Source organism: Trichomycterus rosablanca, chromosome 7, assembly GCF_030014385.1.
Source record: "Trichomycterus rosablanca isolate fTriRos1 chromosome 7, fTriRos1.hap1, whole genome shotgun sequence".
NCBI classification, from domain to species: domain Eukaryota; kingdom Metazoa; phylum Chordata; class Actinopteri; order Siluriformes; family Trichomycteridae; genus Trichomycterus; species Trichomycterus rosablanca.
Genome location: NC_085994.1, coordinates 23,317,825 through 23,340,000, shown reverse-complemented (window position 1 = coordinate 23,340,000; position 22,176 = coordinate 23,317,825). Strand labels below are relative to the sequence as shown.

The 22,176-nt window shown below is 43.4% G+C and overlaps 1 protein-coding gene across 3 annotated transcripts in view; it reads left to right on the top strand.

Moving 5' to 3' along the window:
* The window catches only part of mtor (mechanistic target of rapamycin kinase), a 225,174-nt gene that overhangs the window by 181,496 nt on the left and 21,502 nt on the right, over positions 1–22,176 (top strand). For all 3 annotated transcript variants that reach the window (XM_062999154.1, XM_062999155.1, XM_062999153.1), the window contains 6 exons: positions 1,871–1,986; positions 12,211–12,328; positions 13,341–13,547; positions 16,919–17,019; positions 19,189–19,285; positions 19,379–19,477. In XM_062999154.1, coding sequence (XP_062855224.1) covers positions 1,871–1,986; positions 12,211–12,328; positions 13,341–13,547; positions 16,919–17,019; positions 19,189–19,285; positions 19,379–19,477 — 738 coding nt within the window. The remainder of the gene's footprint in view (positions 1–1,870; positions 1,987–12,210; positions 12,329–13,340; positions 13,548–16,918; positions 17,020–19,188; positions 19,286–19,378; positions 19,478–22,176) is intronic.

Below are 22,176 nucleotides of genomic sequence, written 5' to 3'. Positions count from 1 at the left end.
AGCTGGGCTGAGCGGCCACATGAACAGCGATTGGCCTGTTGTTCAGATAGGGGTGGGATTAAAAGCCAGATAGGGTGTCTAAAAGCCAGATAGGGTCTCTCTCATAACTAATGCATTTACGACCTCTGCTGGCTGATTGATGGCGCCTGCACAGAGATCATTCTGGGAAAAGAGTGCTGTCAGGGTGTGTCTCTCCGTACACAGTGCTGAGCTGCACTGCACTCGTCAAACTGTAGGTGACAAGATGCATACGCATGCTGCCCACGTGTCGGAGGGTGCGTGGGTTAGCTTTGTTGTCTTAACTTAGAGTGGGGATTGGCGTTGGTGGAGAGGAAGCATGACGATATATATATACACCGACTCTTCATGGACATAGTTCATTGTATACATGATAGCAATGTTTTTTTGTGGGATGAAATTATAAAATCAGGCAATTGTAAAAACTAGTTAAAATTAATGATTCCTCCCACCTCCTTTTTTTAATTTGGAAATATCATCAGCTCACATTTAACAGTGCTGCTTTGTGAAGTGTGATGTCTGGTAGAGATTAAGGACGCGGTAGACTGTTTGCATTTGTAAAAGTTTGTGGTCACTTAGATCTCCGCTTGATCTTAATGCCAAAAGCACAGCGGGATCAGGAGGGATGCTTAAAATCCACTAGCATCTGTAGCACCTTTAGAACTTTAAACCCCAGTACTGCTTCTGATTGCATTTAGCATGTCTGCTTTTGGTTTGGTTTGGTTGGTGTTTGTTTTCTTTGGTTGTGCAGTCTTGTTATTGCCTAAGTGAAGCTAACCAGACTGTCTTGAGTAAAACTAGACATTTACATATTAAAAGAAAAATTATTGTTATTGATTTTTTGTCTCTCGTCTGTCTGTCTGTCTGTCTATCTATCTATCTGTCTACCTATCTGTTTGTCTATCTATCTATCTATCTATCTATCTATCTATCTATCTATCTATCTATCTATCTATCTATCTATCTATCTGTCTGTGTCTATCTGTCTGTCTGTCTGTCTGTCTGTGTCTGTCTATCTATCTATCTATCTATCTATCTATCTATCTATCTATCTATCTATCTATCTGTTTGTCTATCTATCTATCTATCTATCTATCTATCTATCTATCTATCTATCTATCTGTCTGTGTCTATCTATCTGTCTGTCTGTCTGTCTGTCTGTCTGTCTGTGTCTATCTATCTATCTATCTATCTATCTATCTATCTATCTATCTATCTATATATCTATTTTCTATCTATCTGTCTATCTATCTGTCTGTCCTCCTATTTATCTGTCTATCTATCTGTCTGTCTATTTATCTGTCTATCTGTCTGTCTATCTGTCTGTCTATTTATGTATCTGTCTGTCTATTTGTCTGTCTGTCTGTTCGTCTATCTATCTGTCTGTCTATTTGTCTATCTATCTGTTTGTCTATCTATCTGTCTGTCTATATGTTTGTCTATCTGTCTGTCTGTCTGTCTGTCTATCTATCTGTCTATCTATCTGTATGTCTGTCTATCTATCTCTCTCTCTTTCTGTCTATCTATCTATATGTCTATCTACCTGTCTGTTTATTTATTTATTTATCTTTCTGTCTATTTATTTATCGGTCTATCTGTCTGTCTGTCAGTCAATCTATCAATCTATTTATCTATCTGTCTTTCTATCTGTTTGTCCTATCTATCTATCTGTCTGTCTATCTATCTGTCTGTCTGTCTATTTATCTGTCTATCTATTTATGTATCTGTCTGTCTATTTGTCTGTCTGTCTGTTCGTCTATCTATCTATCTATCTATCTATCTATCTATCTATCTATCTATCTATCTATCTATCTATTTAATTCATTGTTATTGATTTTTGTCTCTCATGCAGATCGACGCCTTTCAGCACATGCAGCACTTTGTGCAGGGCATGCAGCAGCAAGCGCAGCATGCCATTGCAGCCGAGGACCAACAGCACAAGCAGGAGCTGCACAAACTCATGGCCAGGTTAGCTCTTCAAACATATCCGCTAAGGGATCTTATTTCCTCATTTATTTTTATTAACCATGTCATCCTGGTCAGGTTCAGGGCAGGAACACACCGTGGACAGGGCACTAATCTATTAAAGAGCAACTTATATTACATACAGTGTATCACAAAAGTGAGTACACCCCTCACATTTCTGCAAATATTTTATTATATCTTTTCATGGGACAACACTATAGAAATAAAACTTGGATATAACTTAGAGTAGTCAGTGTACAACTTGTATAGCAGTGTAGATTTACTGTCTTCTGAAAATAACTCAACACACAGCCATTAATGTCTAAATGGCTGGCAACATAAGTGAGTACACCCCACAGTGAACATGTCCAAATTGTGCCCAAAGTGTCAATATTTTGTGTGACCACCATTATTATCCAGCACTGCCTTAACCCTCCTGGGCATGGAATTCACCAGAGCTGCACAGGTTGCTACTGGAATCCTCTTCCACTCCTCCATGATGACATCACGGAGCTGGTGGATGTTAGACACCTTGAACTCCTCTACCTTCCACTTGAGGATGCGCCACAGGTGCTCAATTGGGTTTAGTCCATCACCTTTACCTTCAGCTTCCTCAGCAAGGCAGTTGTCATCTTGGAGGTTGTGTTTGGGGTCGTTATCCTGTTGGAAAACTGCCATGAGGCCCAGTTTTCGAAGGGAGGGGATCATTCTCTGTTTCAGAATGTCACAGTACATGTTGGAATTCATGTTTCCCTCAATGAACTGCAGCTCCCCAGTGCCAGCAACACTCATGCAGCCCAAGACCATGATGCTACCACCACCATGCTTGACTGTAGGCCAGATACAGTTGTCTTGGTACTTCTCACCAGGGCACCGCCACACATGCTGGACACCATCTGAGCCAAACAAGTTTATCTTGGTCTCGTCAGACCACAGGGCATTCCAGTAATCCATGTTCTTGGACTGCTTGTCTTCAGCAAACTGTTTGCTGGCTTTCTTGTGCGTCAGCTTCCTTCTGGGATGACGACCATGCAGACCGAGTTGATGCAGTGTGCGGCGTATGGTCTGAGCACTGACAGGCTGACCTCCCACGTCTTCAACCTCTGCAGCAATGCTGGCAGCACTCATGTGTCTATTTTTTAAAGCCAACCTCTGGATATGACGCCGAACACGTGGACTCAACTTCTTTGGTCGACCCTGGCGAAGCCTGTTCCGAGTGGAACCTGTCCTGGAAAACCGCTGTATGACCTTGGCCACCATGCTGTAGCTCAGTTTCAGGGTGTTAGCAATCTTCTTATAGCCCAGGCCATCTTTGTGGAGAGCAACAATTCTATTTCTCACATCCTCAGAGAGTTCTTTGCCATGAGGTGCCATGTTGAATATCCAGTGGCCAGTATGAGAGAATTGTACCCAAAACACCAACTTTAACAGCCCTGCTCCCCATTTACACCTGGGACCTTGACACATGACACCAGGGAGGGACAACGACACATTTGGGCACAATTTGGACATGTTCACTGTGGGGTGTACTCACTTATGTTGCCAGCTATTTAGACATGAATGGCTGTGTGTTGAGTTATTTTCAGAAGACAGTAAATCTACACTGCTATACAAGCTGTACACTGACTACTCTAAGTTATATCCAAGTTTCATGTCTATAGTGTTGTCCCATGAAAAGATATAATGAAATATTTGCAGAAATGTGAGGGGTGTACTCACTTTTGTGATACACTGTATGTACTTACTCATTCACACGGGAATCAATTTCTGCAAGAATGAGCAATACATATAATTCCTGACGCTTAGCTTATAGGTCAGTTAGCCTCTGAGGTTAAGACAACATTTATAATGAGATTACATGCCTGGGAAAGTCTTTGCAAATGTTGCAGCCCCCCTCAACCCTGATCCAGGAGGGCCAGCAGCCACCGTCTGCTTCTTTTTACCTGCCGGAGGTTGTGAGTTCTGTGATGCAGGCTGCCATCTAGGATCAATGGCTTCATATCCATGTGCCTCAACCAGCCAGCAGACTGAGGCACCCGTGTTTGTTCATTCATCCCCTACAGATGCAGCCAGTCGTGTCTGTGTAGTCACCCTCCTGGTTAATAGCACAGCTGCGATCAAGCTCTGATCTGTGTAGACTTCTGATCAGGCTGTGTCTGGGGGAGGGGTGGCTGAATAGCCTAGAATTGAGGAGGTGCACTTGTCAGGGCGCTCTCGGTGCCAGTTCCGAGCCCAGGTAATTAGGAGGGTTGTGTCAAGAGGGGCATCTAGTGTAAAAACTGCATACCAAATCAGGTATGCGGACCAGAATGATCCACTGTGGCGATTTCTTTAACACAATAGTGTGCACTTTGGGACTACATTAATTGCTGCGGTTACTTTATGCAGTGCCATCAGAGTTGCTTATAAAGTCTTACTTTTGATCCTGCTCTTATGTAAATAGTAGATTAATCATAACTAATGGGCCGCTTGGGTGGCACAGTGGTCTAACTCGCTACAACACCACTGTGGAATTTTAAAACTCACGAGTTCAAATCTCAGCAGAGCCACCAACCTAACCAGGCATCCACACAAACACAATTAGACGTGTTTGAGGGAGGAAAGGCTGTAAGGGTTCTTTTCTGCTACTGCTGTGATATACGATCTCAGGGGCTGGTCCGGACACCTGCGCAAGTGGGTATTGGGGAGGGGCAAGGGGGTATGGCTCTGTGTGGAAACCCAACACTGGCAGGTGATAAGAAGCGGCCACAGATTGGACACGTGTCGGAGGGGGCATGTGATGATCTGGCTCTCCATGATGAAAATGACTAGAATGGGAGATAGGGTGGGGAAATCTGGAAAAAAGCATAACTAATGGATAAATGTATACACCAACACTAAGTGAGAGGCCCTGATGTTTTTATTTGTGTGGTAAAATGGGCTGTGAACTATCCCGGTCAGTGTTCACACTCACATACACTGATCAGCCATAACATTAAAACCAACTCCTGGTTTCTACACACACTGTCCATTTTATCAGCTCCACTTACCATATAGGAGCACTTTGTATTTCTACAATTACTGACTGTAGTCCATCTGTTTCTCCACCTGCTTTGTTAGCCCCCTTTCATGCTGTTCTTCAATGGTCAGGACCCCCACAGGACCACCACAGAGTAGGTATTATTTAGGTGGTGGATCATTCTCAACACTGCAGTGACACTGACATGGTGGTGGTGTGTTAGTGTGTGTTGTGCTGGTATGAGTGGATCAGACACTCACTGTCCACTCTATTAGACACTCCTACCTAGTTGGTCCACCTTGTAGATGTAAAGTCAGAGACGATCGCTCATCTATTGATGCTTTTTGAGTTGGTCATCTTCTAGATCTTCATCAGTGGTCACAGGACGCTGCCCATGGGGCGCTGTTGGCTAGATATTTTTGGTTGCTGGACTATTCTCAGTCCAATAGTGACAGTGAGGTGTTTAAAAACTCCATCAGCATTGCTGTGTCTGATCCACTCATACCAGCACAACACACACTAACACACCACCACCATGTCAGTGTCACTGCAGTGCTGAGAATGATCCACCAGTGTGAAAGCAGGCTAAAAAGTATGTAGAGAAACAGATGGACTACAGTCAATAATTGTAGAACTATAAAGTGCTTCTATATGGTAGGTGGAGCTGATAAAATGGACATAGAGTCATGTGAAAAAGTTAGGACACCCCATGAAAACCTTTGTCTTTTTGAACATATTTAAACATATGGACATTTGAGCTTCATTTGAACAGTACTGAGAGATGAAGCTTATATAAATAAACTAATACACCTGAAAAAAATACTTTTAAACACAAGTTGTAAAATGTAATGAACAAAAATGGAAATTGATTGTGAGGAAAAAGTTAGGACACCCTATGCCCTAATAGCTGGTATTTCCCCCTTTGGCTGAAATAACCTCAATTAGACATTTCCTATAACCATCTACCAGTCTCTGACATCGACTGGGAGAAAGTTTTTCCCACTCCTCCATGCAGAATTATTTCAGCTGTGTAAGGTTTGAGGGGTTTCTTGCATGCACAGCCCGTTTCAAATCACCCCACAGCATCCCAATAGGATTAAGATCCGGGCTTTGACTTGGTAATTCCAGAACTCTCCATTTCTTTCTTTTGATTCATTCCTTGGTGAATTTACTGGGATGTTTTGGGTCGTTGTCATGCTGCATGGTTCACCTCCGCTTCAGTTTTTGGACAGATGGTCTTACATTTTCCTCAAGCACCCTCTGATACAGTGAAGAATTCATTGTGGATTCTATAATTGAGAGCTTGCCAGGCCCTGCTGCCCCAAACCATGATGATTCCACCTCCATGTTTCACAGTTGGTATGAGGTTCTTGTGCCCAAATTATGTGTTTGGTTTATGCCAAACATGTCTTCTGTTACTGTGCCCAAATAATTCAACTTTGGATTCATCTGTCCAAAACACATTGTTCCAGAAGTCCTGGTCTTTGTCTAGATGTTCTCTGGTAAACTTTAGTCTTGCCCTGATGTTTTCTTTGACAGCAAGGGTTTCCTCCTTGCAGACCTCCCATGAAAATCAAACTTGTGCAGTCTCTTTCTGATGGTAGATGCATGTACCTTGCTATCAACTGTGGCAAAAGCTACCTGTAGGTCCCGTGATGACATTGAAGGATTATTGGAGATTTCTTTATGCATCTTGCGGTCTGCTCTTGGGCTGAACTTGTTAGGACGGCCTGACCTGGCCATGTTGGCAGTTGTTTTAAATGTTCACACTTGTAAATTATTTTCCGTACAGTGGAATGGCTGATTTCTAATTGTTTTGAGATCTTTTTAAATTCCTTCCCAGACTCATATGCATCTACAACCTTCTTTCTGAAGGCCTCAGAGAGCTCTTTAGATCTCACCATGGAGATAACACTCACTTCAAAAATCAAGAGCAAACCAAACTAATGTCTGAGGTTTAAATAAAACTCCAATGTCCTCTAACGATGGTGTAATCATTGCAGCTGATGTGGTTCAGCTGATTCTAATTTTATACATTTTAAGTAGTAATAAATATGGGGGTGTCCTAACTTTTTTTCTTCACAGTAAATTTCCATTTTTGTTCATTACATTTTACAACTTGAGTTTAAAAGTAATTTTTAACATTTTTTTTGTTTAGTAATAAAAGCTCCATCTCTTAATACTGTTCAAATGAAGCTCAAATGTCCATATGTTTAAATATGTTCAAAAAGACAAAGGTTTTCATGGGGTGTTTTAACTTTTTCACATGACTGTATATGTATATGCAGCATGTTTATTGTCTCTTTCAGCACTTTATCAGAGTGTTGTATTTATTTCTTTTTAATATAACACTCAGTATTTAAGCTCCTGTATATCACCAAATCGGTCAAAGAGGAAGAAGTAATGACTAGTCAATGCTAGCAGCACAATATAACTTTTCCTCTTGCTACACTTTTTTACAAACTTGTTGACCCATTAAAAAAATAAATAAGTCTTTTAAGCTTTTGCACTTTGAAGCAGTTGCGTGCTGTAATACACTGCACACTGTTTCCCCAGACTTTCTGTACCGAGACTCACATTTACTCATTCATGCATTCAGTGCTTTCCCAAAAGCATGCAGTGAAGTATGTAAATGCTAAAAAAAAAAAAACTTCTAACTTTGATCAAAAACCAGACAGCAGTCCAGCAGTTCTGAGGTTTCACGGTGTGATGGCATGATAATGAGAGGTGGGCGAAAACCGAAGTACATAGAGGAAACAGTTTATGAGACCCATGGTGCATTGCAGCAACCACACTTTGCTGCACTTTGTCCATATACACCGACCAGTCAGGGTGCCCATGCTGACCCCTGTCCACTGCCGAAAGCGTCAACAATGGGCATCAGAACTGGACCACGGAGCAATGGAAGAAGGTGGCCTGGTCTGATGAATCACGTTTTCTTTTACATCACGTGGATGGCCAGGTGCGTGTGCGTAGCTTACCTGGGGAACACATGGCAATGTTCTGCTGGGAAACCTTGGATCCTGCCATCCATGTGGATGTTATTTTGACACGTACCACCTACCTAAGCATTGTTGCAGACCATGTACAGCCTTTTATGGAAATGGTATTCCCTGATGGTTGTGGCCTCTTTCAGCAGGATGATGCGTCCTGGAAAAATGCTTCAGGAATGGTTTGAGGAGCACAACAACGAGTTTGAGGTGTTGCCTTGGCCTCCAAATTCCCCAGATATCAATCCAATCGAGCATCTGTGGGATGTGCTGGACAAACAAGTCCAATCCATGGAGGCCCCACCTCACAACTTACAAGAGTTAAAGGATCTGCTGCTAACATCTTGGTGCCAGATACCACAGCACACCTTCAGGGGTCTAGTGGAGTCCATACCTCGATGGGTCAGGGCTGTTTTGGCAGCAAAAGGGGGACCAATATACACTATATTGCCAAAAGTATTTGCTCAGCTGCCTTCACACGCATATGAACTTGAGTGATGTCCCATTCTTAATCCATAGGGTTTCATATTATGTCAGCCCACCCTTTGCAGCTATAACAGCTTCAACTCTTCTGGGAAGGCTTTCCACAAGGTTTTAGGAGTGTGTTTATGGGAATTTTTGACCATTCTTCCAGAAGCGCATTTGTGAGGTTGGACACTGATGTTGGACAAAAAGGCCTGGCTCACAGTCTCCTCTCTAATTCATCCCAAAGGTGTCCTATCGGGTTGAGGTCAGGACTCAAGCCAGTCAAGGCAAGGCAGGCCAGTCAAGTTCTGCCACACCAAACTCACTTATCCATGTCTTTATGGACCTTGCTTTGTGCACTGGTGCGCAGTCATGTTGGAACAGGAAGGGGCCATCCCCAAACTGTTCCCACAAATTCGGGAGCATGAAATTGTCCAAAATCTCTTGGTACGCTGAAGCATTAAGAGTTCCTTTCACTGGAACTAAGGGGTCCCCCCTCCACCAAACTTTACACTTGGCACAATGCAGTCAGACAAGACAAGTTCTCCTGGCAACCGCCAAACCCAGACTCGTCCATCAGATTGCCAGACGGAGAAGCGTGACACGTCACTCCAGAGAACACATCTCCACTGCTCTAGAGTCCAGTGGTGGTGTGCTTTACACTACTGCATCCGACGCTTTGCATTGCGCTTGGTGATGTAAGGCTTGGATGCAGCTGCTCGGCCATGGAAACCCATTCCATGAAGCTCTCTACACACTGTTCTTGAGCTAATCTGAAGGCCACATGAAGTTTGGAGGTCTGTAGTGATTGACTCTCAGCATCCACTGACCCGCTCTGTAATTTTACATGACCTAACACTTGGTGGCTGAGTTGCTGTCGTTCCCAATCGCTTCCACTTTGTTATAATACCACTGACAGTTGACTGTGGAATATTTAGTAGTGAGGAAATTTCACGACTGGACTTGTTGCACAGGTGGCATCCTATCACTGTACCACGCTGGAATTCACTGAGCTCCTGAGTGCGACCCATTCTTTCACAAATGTTTGTAGAAGCGGTCTTCATGCCTAGGTGCTTGGTTTGCATGCCTAGGCACAGGTTGCTACATCATCTCAGGGCTTCGGTCATCGTTTAACCCCCCCCTCACTTTCCTTCAGTGCGCTGTATATCATTGTTAGTATGGTTGATATTGGGACCGCAAGTTGATTAAAAATTCCTCCAAGTGCAATGCTGACTAAATAAATTACCTGTAGCATTTGTAGCTCTGTGTAGTCCATTGGGTGCGGTCAAGCTAGTCTTATTTACATGTTCACTGATTATAATTATAATGATTAACAAGCAATTAAATAGCTATGCCACTAAGTTTAATGACATTATAGAACTTTCTACACCACGAACATGTCGTATGTTATGTCATACAAAATTCACTGTAAATGATTTTTTGTTGTTGTTAAGAATTCCAAGTACACATGTTTTACTGTATGTAAACTTTTGACCTATCATTATCTTATCATTATTAGACTGTCAGCAAGTCCTGGACATGCCCCCGGTAGCTGCTCCCTCTGTCACCCCATGATTTCTTGCACTTTAAAAAGGACTGATCATTCGTTTTTGTTTGTACAGTCTGCCGAGACCTGCTTGTTTCATGCTTTTTCATGCATGTCGGCCTACCGGCACCAGACTTTGCCAATCAGTGATCGTTCATGATGAGATATTTGGCACGGAAAGCCAAAATACAAAGAAATAAAGAAAGTCACGATAAAATCGAGAAAAAAAAACCTGTAGAAAGTCTCAGATTGAGTCTCGCAAAATTTTCATGGCCAAATAAAGACAAATGGTCTGTGGATGGACTCAAATCAAAGCTCGCTCTCGGTGGAGTTCCTGTTCTGCTCAGACTCTTCTCCAGACAATAGCAGATTCTTTCTCTTTTAAATCAAAGCTTTGCTCCTGCTCTTTCGTTACATCAGCACAATCCCAGACGCCACATACAGTATGACTGAGGTCATGAAGCTCGCTGCAGAGACGCAACCAGGAATTTCTCATAACTGTCAGAACTGTAGCCTGGAGCCTTCAGAGCATTCCTGGAATTTGTCCTGGGGAGGGGAAAAGTCTGTCTGATAAAGGTCCTGCACCTTCCCTTTCCCAGACGCTCTGGCATACTTTCACCCCAAAGTAGCTCACCAATGAGGGGTTATTTGGAAATGGTGAACACCTGGTTCCCTCCGCATGCTTTACTCAGGAATTTCTGCCGTCCCTCATACCGTCTCTTGTTGCTGTTTGTTATAGGCAGGTATTTGGGAATAAATCAACGTATTTTCGGCAGTCGGCGGGAGAACAAATATAGTCATTTTCACAGACGTCTGTGTTTAAATAGGGTTCTATGAAATGATTTTGTCATTTGATGACATTTAAATTGGAATAGAAGATAAAGTGTTCATGCAAGTGTAGCATTAAGACCACCAACTATGGGTGTGATGGAATTAAAAATCACTACACTAAAATAAAAAAGGTGTAAAATAATGTGCCTTGTTTGTTGTAGACAGTACATCACTGTACTGGTGGGTCTGGTCTTACCACAAACTATATATATATATATACACACTGATCAGCCATAACATTAAAACCACCTCCTTGTTTCTACACTCACTGTCCATTTTATCAGTTCCACTTACCATATAGAAGCACTTTGTAGTTCTACAATTACTGACTGTAGTCCATCTGTTTCTCTACATGCGTTGTTAGCCTGCTTTCACCCTGTTCTTCAATGGTCAGGACCCCCACAGGACCACCACAGAGCAGGTATTATTTGGGTGGTGGATCATTCTCAGCACTGCAGTAACAGGGCAGTGATAGCTCAGTGGTTAAGGTACTGGACTAGTAAACAGAAGGTTGCAATTTCAAGCCCCACCACCACCAAGTTGCCACTGTTGGGTCCCTGAGCAAGGCCCTTAACCCTCAATTGCTCATCGTGTTCAGCTCATTGTGTAAGTCGCTTTGGATAAAAGCGTCTGCTAAATGCTGAAAATGTAAATGTAGCAATGACATGGTGGTGGTGTGTTAGTGTGTGTTGTGCTGGTATGAGTGGATCAGACACAGCAGCCATGATGGACCTTTTGAATACCATGTCCACTCACTGTCCACTCTATTAGATACTCCTACCTAGTTGGTCCACCTTGTAGATGTAAAGTCAGAGACGATCGCTCATCTATTGCTGCTGTTTGAGTTGGTCATCTTCTAGACCTTCATCAGTGGTCACAGGACGCTGCCGACGGGGCTCTGTTGGCTGGATATTTTTGGTTTGTTTAACTATTCTCAGTCCAGCAGTGACAGTGAGGTTTGATCCACTCATACCAGCACAACACACACTAACACACCACCACCATGTCAGTGTCACTGCAGTGTTGAGAATGATCCAACACCCAAGTAATACCTACTCTGTGCTGGTCCTGGGAGAGTCCTGACCTGAAGAACAGCATGAAACGGGGCTAACAAATCATGCAGAGAAACAAATGGACTACAGTCAGTTGTCAATACAGTGCTGAGAGTCCTGTGGCTGGCCTGTTTTTTCATAGTTGATCAGGTCAGTCAGTTCTGTGAGCCTCTCTCGGGCTGTGCAAGATTGACGTCTTCGTATTAATCACTTCTATGAAATTCGGGGATGACGAATCAGCCCTTTTTGAATGTTTTCTTCATGTCTGCCACCTCATTATTCCTCATTTTCCAGTAAATGTAATCCAGTCATTTTTTTCCTCATGCCTTTCTTCTCTGTTTGCAGGTGTTTCTTGAAATTGGGTGAATGGCAGCTCAGTCTACAGGGCATCAACGAAAGCACCATTCCTAAAGTGCTACAGTATTACAGTCATTCCACTGAGCATGATCGTAACTGGTACAAGGTGAGCGTTCACATAGCAACGTCTAATTCTAGTGTGTCCAACAGTTAGCCAGTTAGTGTTTTCAAAATCGTTTTTTCTAAGTAAGAAGTGTCAGATGAATCTGCCCAGCCATGACCACAAACGCTTGAAGCAGACCTTATTATTTTGGAACCATGTCAATCTCTTCTATATGTGCTTTTGGAGTTTGAACAAGTGCTAGATGACAAAATGCTGAAAATATCATAGTATAAATGAATAGAATAGAGATTTGGCATAAAGCACTAGCACACCACTGCTGAATGTTCAAATTCGGAGGCTGGTCATCCACACAAACACAAATGGCATCGACAGGCGCCCAGGTATTCGCGGGATATTCCGCTAGCCTACCATCAGGAGATTCTGAACTCCTCGGTTCGAAACTTGGCATTGTCACTGGTCGACTGGGCGCCATCTAGCAGGCATAATTGACATTGCCTGGAGCAGACACGTTTCTACTAGGGCTGGATGACCGGACTACGTGGGTGGGGTCTTCAAACGCTGTGTAAGGACCCTGATTAGCAGATAGAGAAGCGCCTGTGCAGAATGCATTGGTGAAAAAGGGTCCGCTAAGGATTGCGCGCGGGTCGGAGGAGGCGTGAGCAGCAATATACCCACCTCGACTGCAATCAGGGATCCCCCAGCAGCGGAGGACAAATTGGCTATGCTAAATTGGGAGAAAATGGATGCATAAAAAAAAAAAAAAAAAAAAATGCCATTGACAGGTGAAAAGAAGTGGCCAGATGTTTGACATGTGTTGGAGGGGGCATGTGGTTCTCCGTCTCTCTCTCTTATTAGATTGGGTTGATTCACAGTCGGAAATTGGAAATAACAACATACATTTAAAAAAAAAGCATTGACATAGGCCTAGAATCGGTCACATGACAAGTAAAAATGCACTCAGTCACGGGGAACCCCTTACTGATTATCCTAGGTAAGACTTGATAGTAATGTACTTGCATAGTGTTCAAAACCCAATCCTCTGTGATTCAAACAGGCCTGGCACGCCTGGGCTGTCATGAACTTTGAGGCCGTGCTCCACTACAAGCACCAAAACCAGGGCCGGGATGAGAAGAAGAAACTCCGGCACCCCAGCGGCGCTAGCGGAGCCAGCGTTAACAGCGAAGCCAGCAACAGCGATAACGAAGCGGAGGGTGCTGATCACAGCGCAGCACCATCACCCGGCCAGAAAAAAGTCAATGAGGTGAGTATAGCAGGAAAGATAATGGCTTATCCTATTCAGAATGCATTATTTAATGTATGTTCACATTCCATATATATAAGTGTTTATCCACTTATAATTAGTAAGTTAGGCATGGAGGAACTCCTGTGGGCACAAATTCCCACAGATACTCCAAAATCTTGAAAAAAGAAAGGCTTTACAGAACAGTTGATGCTATAACTACAAAGTGGGAGGTGGGGGTGGAGTAGAGATGGCAGATCCAACAAACTCATGGTCAGGTGGGTACATACTTTTATTTAGTGAGTGTATATCGGAAACGGCAGGTAAGTCTTTCCTACATATCTAGTATTAGCCAGTGGTGCTAAAGTGGGGTAACTATTTTAGATTTTTTTATATATATATATAAACCCACCTATTTGGTGGGTAGCACTGTTGCCTCACAGCAAGAAGGTCCTGGGTTCGATTCCCAGGTGGAGCGGTCTGGGACCTTTCTGTGTGGAGTTTGCATGTTCTCCCCATGTCTGGTCCAAAGACATGCAAGTTTGGTGAATTGGAGGTACAGTGGTACCCTGAAACTCGACGTCAATTGGTTTCAAGGTATTTTTTCCCATAAGGATGTAAAGGAAACCTATTAATTCGTTCCATGGTTCTGTAGAACTGCATATATTTTGGCTCATATAAAATAATAAAAGGGTTGTTTTTGACACTTATACACTAAAAATAACACAAATATAATATAAAACAACACCGAAATACAGCTCAAATTGCTGAAGAAGTTAATGCTGGTTCTGATAGAAAGGTGTCAGAATACACAGGGCATCACATTTTGTTGCGTATGGGCGTTGCATAGCCGCAGACCAGTCAGGGTGCCCATGCTGACCCCTGTCCACCACCGAAAGCGCCAACAATGGGCATGTGAGCATCGGAACTGGACCACGGAGCAATGGAAGAAGGTGGCCTGGTCTGATGAATCACGTTTCCTTTTACATCACGTGGATGGTCGGGTGCGTGTGCGTCGCTTACCTGGGGAACACATGGCACCAGGATACACTATGGGAAGAAGGCAAGCTGGCGGAGGCAGTGTGATGCTTTGGGCAATGTTCTGCTGGGAAACCTTGGGTCCTGCCATCCATGTGGATGTTACTTTGACACGTACCACCTACCTAAGCATTGTTGCAGACCATGTACAGCCTTTTATGTAAATAGTATTCCCTGATGACTGTGGCCTCTTTCAGCAGGATAATGCGCCCTGCCACAAAGCAAAAATGCTTCAGGAATGGTTTGAGGAGCACAACAACGAGTTTGAGGTGTTGACTTGACCTCCAAATTCCCCAAATCTCAATCCAGTCGAGCATCTGTGGGATGTGCTGGACAAACAAGTCCGATCCATGGAGGCCCCACCTCACAACTTACAGGAGTTAAAGGATCTGCTGCTGATATCTTGGTGCCAGATACCACACCACATTTTCAGGGGTCTAGTGGAGTCCATGCCTTGACAGGTCAGGGCTGTTTTGGCAGCAAAAGGGGGACCAACACAATATTAGGAATTTTGGTCATTATGTTGTCTGATCGGTGTATATAAATTGTCCATGACTGTATTTGACATTAAAAACTGTCCTGTCATGAATGTAACCAGAGTGTGTAAAACATGACATTAAAATCCTAATAAAAATAATTAAATTCAATTGTAGGGGACATATCACATGACTAAGTCATGGCAGTCTAAAAATGTACCTTAACGATTTAACTTTAATGATTTAACCTTAATGATTAACCTTTATTAAAGTCACTCAGGTATTTATGCTGCACATATCTGCTGCATTAAATTTCATCAGCCCGACATTTATTACATCACAGACCGTCACATGCACAATCGTTATGAAACCGCTACCACCGTTGGTTCGGCCAGGTAATGTCCCCTATTAAAGGAACACAACAGACATCGTTTCCATCCTACCCTTCCCTCCTGAATGAGACATGTACTTCACCCTTGAATGCTAACTTGACCTAGTGATGCCATTTGGAGGGAAGCGATTGAATCATTCTAACCGGTCCAAGTGAACATTCCAGAATTTACATCAGTGTCTTTGGGAAGAACTGTTCCTTTAACCACAGGCTGGTGGTGTAATTTCCATGATTTGTTGGCCGGGGGAGTGAAGTGATTAAGCCAGAGTCTGTTGTGGACAGGAATTTAGAACCTGTATGTAGAACTAGATTTTCCTCTGCTGATCTCTAGTGAGCCATTTGTCTGGTTGTTATTGAACTCTGAGTCAGTGTGGTTTTTACTTGATTGAGGAATGAACATTTGATCTTTCATTAATCACGCTGTCAGTTTAAAAGGTTAATTTAATCAAGATCTGTTCTTTCAAAGCCTGATCGATTTGGGGACTGCATATTAGCATCCAGATCAAATTGCTACCACACAGCCAACACCTTTGGTTTGGGTTTAGAATTTACTGCATGATATACACTGATCAGCCATAACATTAAAATCACTTCCCTGTTTCTACACTCACTGTCCATTTTATCAGCTCCACTTACCATATAGCTGCACTTTGTAGTTCTACAATTACTGACTGTAGTCCATCTACATACTCTACATACTTTTGTTTAGCCTGCTTTCACCCTGTTCTTCAATGGTCAGGACCCCCACAGGACCACCACAGGACCACCACAGCGCAGGTGTTATTTAGGTGGTGGATCATTCTCAGCACTGCAGTGACACTGACATTGTGGTGGAATGTTTGTGTGTGTTGTGCTGGTATGAGTTTTTAAATACCATGTCCACTCACTGTCCACTTTGTAAGACACTCCTACCTAGTTGGTCCACCTTGTAGATGTAAAGTCAGGGACGATCGCTCATCTATTGCTGCTGTTTGAGTTGGTCATCTTCTAGACATTCATCAGTGGTCACAGGACGCTGCCTGATATTTTTGGTTGGTGGACTATTCTCAGTCCAGCAGTGACAGTGTGGTGTTTAAAAACTCCAGAAGCATTGCTGTGTCTGATCCACTCATACAAGCACAACACACACTAACACACCACCACCATGTCAGTGTCACTGCAGTGCTGAGAATAATCCACCACCTAAATAATACCTGCTCTGTAGTGGTCCTGACCATTGAAAAACACCGTGAAAGGGGGTTAACAAAGCATGTAGAGAAACAGATGGACTACAGTCTAATTGTAGAACTACAAAGTGCTTCTATATGGTAAGTGGAGAAGCAAGGAGGTGGTCATAATGTTATGCCTGATCAGTGTATTTAAACTCATATGGTGACCATTCTCCCTACAGTTTGTTGACTTGACCTGTATTCTTTATGCCATGACAGATCCCGCAATTCACTTACGTCATTTTACAGGCTGACTAGGTTTGTGTGTTTGTGTTGCAGGATTTGTCCAAGACTCTCCTGCTCTACACAGTTCCCGCCGTCCAGGGCTTCTTCCGATCCATCTCGCTCTCACGTGGAAACAATTTACAGGACACGCTGAGGTGAGCACACACACAAGCACATCCAGATCCTATACACAGATTCCCAACCAGTACTGATTCCTGATGACTGCTGTACTGTATATTTTGTGAAAAGGGTGCCCCCTTGTGCCAGTGCCAGTCTTTTGTCTTGTCACTGGGAGGCATTTAGTCTGTAATAAGGAACCCCAAGATATAAACGTTCTGCTGGTCTTATATGGACTGAGATTTTTTTTGTATTTATTAAAAATGGGGTAATTCTAGTCCTGTTTAAATGACTTGTGTCAGTATTTTTATGACTATACATTCCAGTTTCTGAAAAAAATAAGCCTACTTTAGACGTAAAATGACATTTAGAAATAACCCCAAGTCTGTGAAAAAGTTATTGCCCCCCACCCTCATCTTTATAGATTAACTGTTCTATTGCATATTATTTTTATATTTTTTAGATTAGATTCAACTTCAGAACAGGCATAACATTAAAACCACCTCCTTGTTTCTACACTCACTGTCCATTTTATCATCTCCACTTACCATATAGAAGCACTTTGTAGTTCTACAATTACTGATTGTAGTCCATCTGTTTCTCTATGTACTTTTTTAACCTCCTTTCAGCCTGTTCTTCAATGGTCAGGACCCCCGTGGACCACCACAGAGTAGGTATTATTTGGGTGATGGATCATTCTCAGCACTGCAGTGACACTGACACGGTGGTGGTGTGTTAGTGTGTGTTGTGCTGGTATGAGTTTTTAAATACCGTGTCCACTCACTGTCCACTCTTTTAGACACTCCTACCTGGTTGGTCCACCTTGTAGATGTAAAGTCAGAGACGATTGCTCATCTATTGCTGCTGTTTGAGTTGGTCATCTTCTAGACCTTCATCAGTGGTCACAGAACGCTGCCCACAGGGTGCTGTTGGCTGGATATTTTTGGTTGGTGGACTATTCTCAATCCAGCAGTGACAGTGAGGTGTTTAAAAACTCCACTCATACCAGCACAACACACACTAACACACCACCACCATGTCAGTGTCACCATGGCAGTGCTGAGAATGATCCACCACCCAAATAATACCTGCTCTGTGGTGGTTCTGTGGGGGTCCTGACCATTGAAGAACAGCATGAAAGGGGGCTAACAAATCATGGTTTTAATGTTATGGCTGATCAGTGTATATTATAGTTAAAGTGCAGTGAAGTGACCAGATAAGTTAAATGAGGAGACACAAGTTAAAGAATATTAAACAGGTAATGCTGATTGTACAGTGTATGGATTTATGTATATAGGTACATGCTTTTAGAGCTTAGGCCAGCTTTGTGCATGGAGAGCCACTCCCTGATCTCTGCACTCCTCCACCGTTTTGCAGGTGTCCTAGGCAACCGGGATCCTTACACAGCCTGTTTAAACCCTCTGTTTAATCCGGTCATTTCCCACCCTAGCAGACTGGAAGCCAATTTTGTCTGCTGCAGGCTTTAGCCAATTATGCCTGCTAGAGGGCGCCCAGCCGACTGGTAGCAAAGCCTAGACTCGAACCTGGTAGTTCAGAATATCGGCGCTGGTGTGCTAGCGACTTATTAACTGTGATTTAACATGCAATTGGCTTTATTTAAAGTCATTAATATCAGAGCTGCAATATCAACATTTTTAGACCAATCAGAACTGAAAATGCTATGGTCCAGTTGTAGAAGAGCTTTTTATTGTGTATGGAATTTTTTGGGTATAATTTCTACAGAAATCTGACCATTCTCAGTAACTAGTTAGCACACCCCTACTGAGTGTTCGAGCTCATGAGTTTTAACCTCAGCAGAGCCAAGGGAAGGGAAGGGAAGGTTGTACCAGGGTTATTCCCTGTGCCCCTGCAGTAGGTGATCTTCATGACTGATCCAGACGCCTGCACTAGTTGGGTGGTAGTCAAGTGGAGCTTAGGGAACCCAACACTGGCAGGTGATAAGAAGTGGCTGCAGATTGGACACGTGTTGGCGGGCGCTGTCCTTGATCAGATTGGGGGTTGTGCGACTAGATTAGAAGTGAAATGGGAGAAAATTTAGGTGGAAAAAGGAATTCCTTGAAAACAATAAAGATGATTTTAGCAGATGTGTCAAAACTGTTTGTCCAAAGATCCAGTCTTGTCCACTTTTCCATAATCCTGATAATGAAAGTAAGTGTTTTAAAATTAACCTTGTATTTTGCTTTCAGAGTCCTGACCCTGTGGTTTGATTATGGCCACTGGCCTGAAGTGAATGAAGCTCTAGTAGAAGGAATCAAAACCATCCAGATAGACACCTGGTTACAAGTAGGACAGTTTGTACTCCCTTAGTCTTTTGTTCTTATTGATTGTAGACTCACAAGTATACGTTATTTTATCCACTGTTCATTTTCCTTTCAGGTAATTCCCCAGCTGATAGCTCGTATAGATACCCCTCGTCCACTGGTGGGACGCCTCATCCATCAGTTGCTTACAGACATCGGGCGCTATCACCCACAGGTAAATGGTTTACTGGTATGGTACATTATTAAATGGTCTAGTTTCATTCCACTGAACCCAAAAACAGGAGGATCTCCACACTTGTCATTACTGGTAGATAAAAAGGCTGGCTGTCTTTTTACATGCAGTGTTCAGGCATGCTATTAGTAGGCCATTTCATTTCATTTTTACATTTTACTAACATTCCATCCTAGTCAGGGGTGCGGCAGCTCCAACTTCCCCTGAATCACTGGACACAATGCAGCAACACTTAAAAATAGCCAATCTTGCTTGTATATAGACGCCTTACCGGCGGATAGCACAGCTGGCGATTTAAACCCTGCATCCCAGTCATAGTGGGTTGTCACAGTTTACCCCTGCTCCAAATGGCCGTGTTTAAAAAAGAGAAGGTCGGGCGCTCGGGTGGCGCAGCGGTAAAACACACTAGCACACCAAAGCTGACATTTCGAACTTGGCTGGCCTGGGCTGGGCTGGGCGCCTACATGAACAAGGATTGGCTGTTGTTCATACAGGGTGGGGACCTTATAACTGATGCAATTACGACCTCTGCTGGCTGACTGATGGCACCTGCACAAAGTTGAGGAATAATGCGTTGATCAGGGTGTGGCTCTCCGTACACAAAGCTGATCCGCATATGAACTCGCCTCGTGCAGGTGAAAAGATGCTGTCGCCTACTGCACACGTGTCGGAGGGAGAAAAAAGAGATCACTGGCTCCTACTGTATGGTTGTAGAAATGGCAAGTGAAGGAGTGCAAAGAGTATAGCACTGTCCTCCTCACGTGTTAGGGCTCTCTGTCACTGCCGGCAGGTTTAAGGTGGCGAGTGCCTGCTTGGTCAGCAAGGATGTCTTGCAAGTGGCAGGGGTCAGCAGGGAATTAGATTATCCAAGTTTAAACAATGCATTTGAGGGAAAAAAAATGGGACACAACAACGATAACAGTTTTTTTATTATATGAAAGCTCTACAGTAAACCTACTTGGGTTCAAGAATGTTTAAATAATACTAGCAATAGTAATAATACGTATGTTACGGCCATCCTTGCTCAGAAGTAAAGGTCAGCATCAGTAGAGGAAGCGAAATGTGATCGGGTAATTGGATATGACTAGATTTGGAAGGAAAATGGGGGGAAATGCATTTAAAAATAAATAAATAACGCTTAAAGGCAAGATGTTTATATTGTTATTGAATGATTTAAGCTTGTTGGTTATTGGCATTTATAATCAGTTAGTTTAATTTGATTGACCCTTTATTCATGTACAGTGTATCACAAAAGTGAGTACACCCCTCACATTTCTGCAAATATTTTATTATATCTTTTCATGGGACAACACTATAGAAATAAAACTTGGATATAACTTAGAGTAGTCAGTGTACAACTTGTATAGCAGTGTAGATTTACTGTCTTCTGAAAATAACTCAACACACAGCCATTAATGTCTAAATGGCTGGCAACATAAGTGAGTACACCCCACAGTGAACATGTCCAAATTGTGCCCAAAGTGTCAATATTTTGTGTGACCACCATTATTATCCAGCACTGCCTTAACCCTCCTGGGCATGGAATTCACCAGAGCTGCACAGGTTGCTACTGGAATCCTCTTCCACTCCTCCATGATGACATCACGGAGCTGGTGGATGTTAGACACCTTGAACTCCTCCACCTTCCACTTGAGGATGCGCCACAGGTGCTCAATTGGGTTTAGTCCATCACCTTTACCTTCAGCTTCCTCAGCAAGGCAGTTGTCATCTTGGAGGTTGTGTTTGGGGTCGTTATCCTGTTGGAAAACTGCCATGAGGCCCAGTTTTCGAAGGGAGGGGATCATGCTCTGTTTCAGAATGTCACAGTACATGTTGGAATTCATGTTTCCCTCAATGAACTGCAGCTCCCCAGTGCCAGCAACACTCATGCAGCCCAAGACCATGATGCTACCACCACCATGCTTGACTGTAGGCAAGATACAGTTGTCTTGGTACTTCTCACCAGGGCGCCGCCACACATGCTGGACACCATCTGAGCCAAACAAGTTTATCTTGGTCTCGTCAGACCACAGGGCATTCCAGTAATCCATGTTCTTGGACTGCTTGTCTTCAGCAAACTGTTTGCGGGCTTTCTTGTGCGTCAGCTTCCTTCTGGGATGACGACCATGCAGACCGAGTTGATGCAGTGTGCAGCGTATGGTCTGAGCACTGACAGGCTGACCTCCCACGTCTTCAACCTCTGCAGCAATGCTGGCAGCACTCATGTGTCTATTTTTTAAAGCCAACCTCTGGATATGACGCCGAACACGTGGACTCAACTTCTTTGGTCGACCCTGGCGAAGCCTGTTCCGAGTGGAACCTGTCCTGGATAACCGCTGTATGACCTTGGCCACCATGCTGTAGCTCAGTTTCAGGGTGTTAGCAATCTTCTTATAGCCCAGGCCATCTTTGTGGAGAGCAACAATTCTATTTCTCACATCCTCAGAGAGTTCTTTGCCATGAGGTGCCATGTTGAATATCCAGTGGCCAGTATGAGAGAATTGTACCCAAAACACCAAATTTAACAGCCCTGCTCCCCATTTACACCTGGGACCTTGACACATGACACCAGGGAGGGACAACGACACATTTGGGCACAATTTGGACATGTTCACTGTGGGGTGTACTCACTTATGTTGCCAGCTATTTAGACATTAATGGCTGTGTGTTGAGTTATTTTC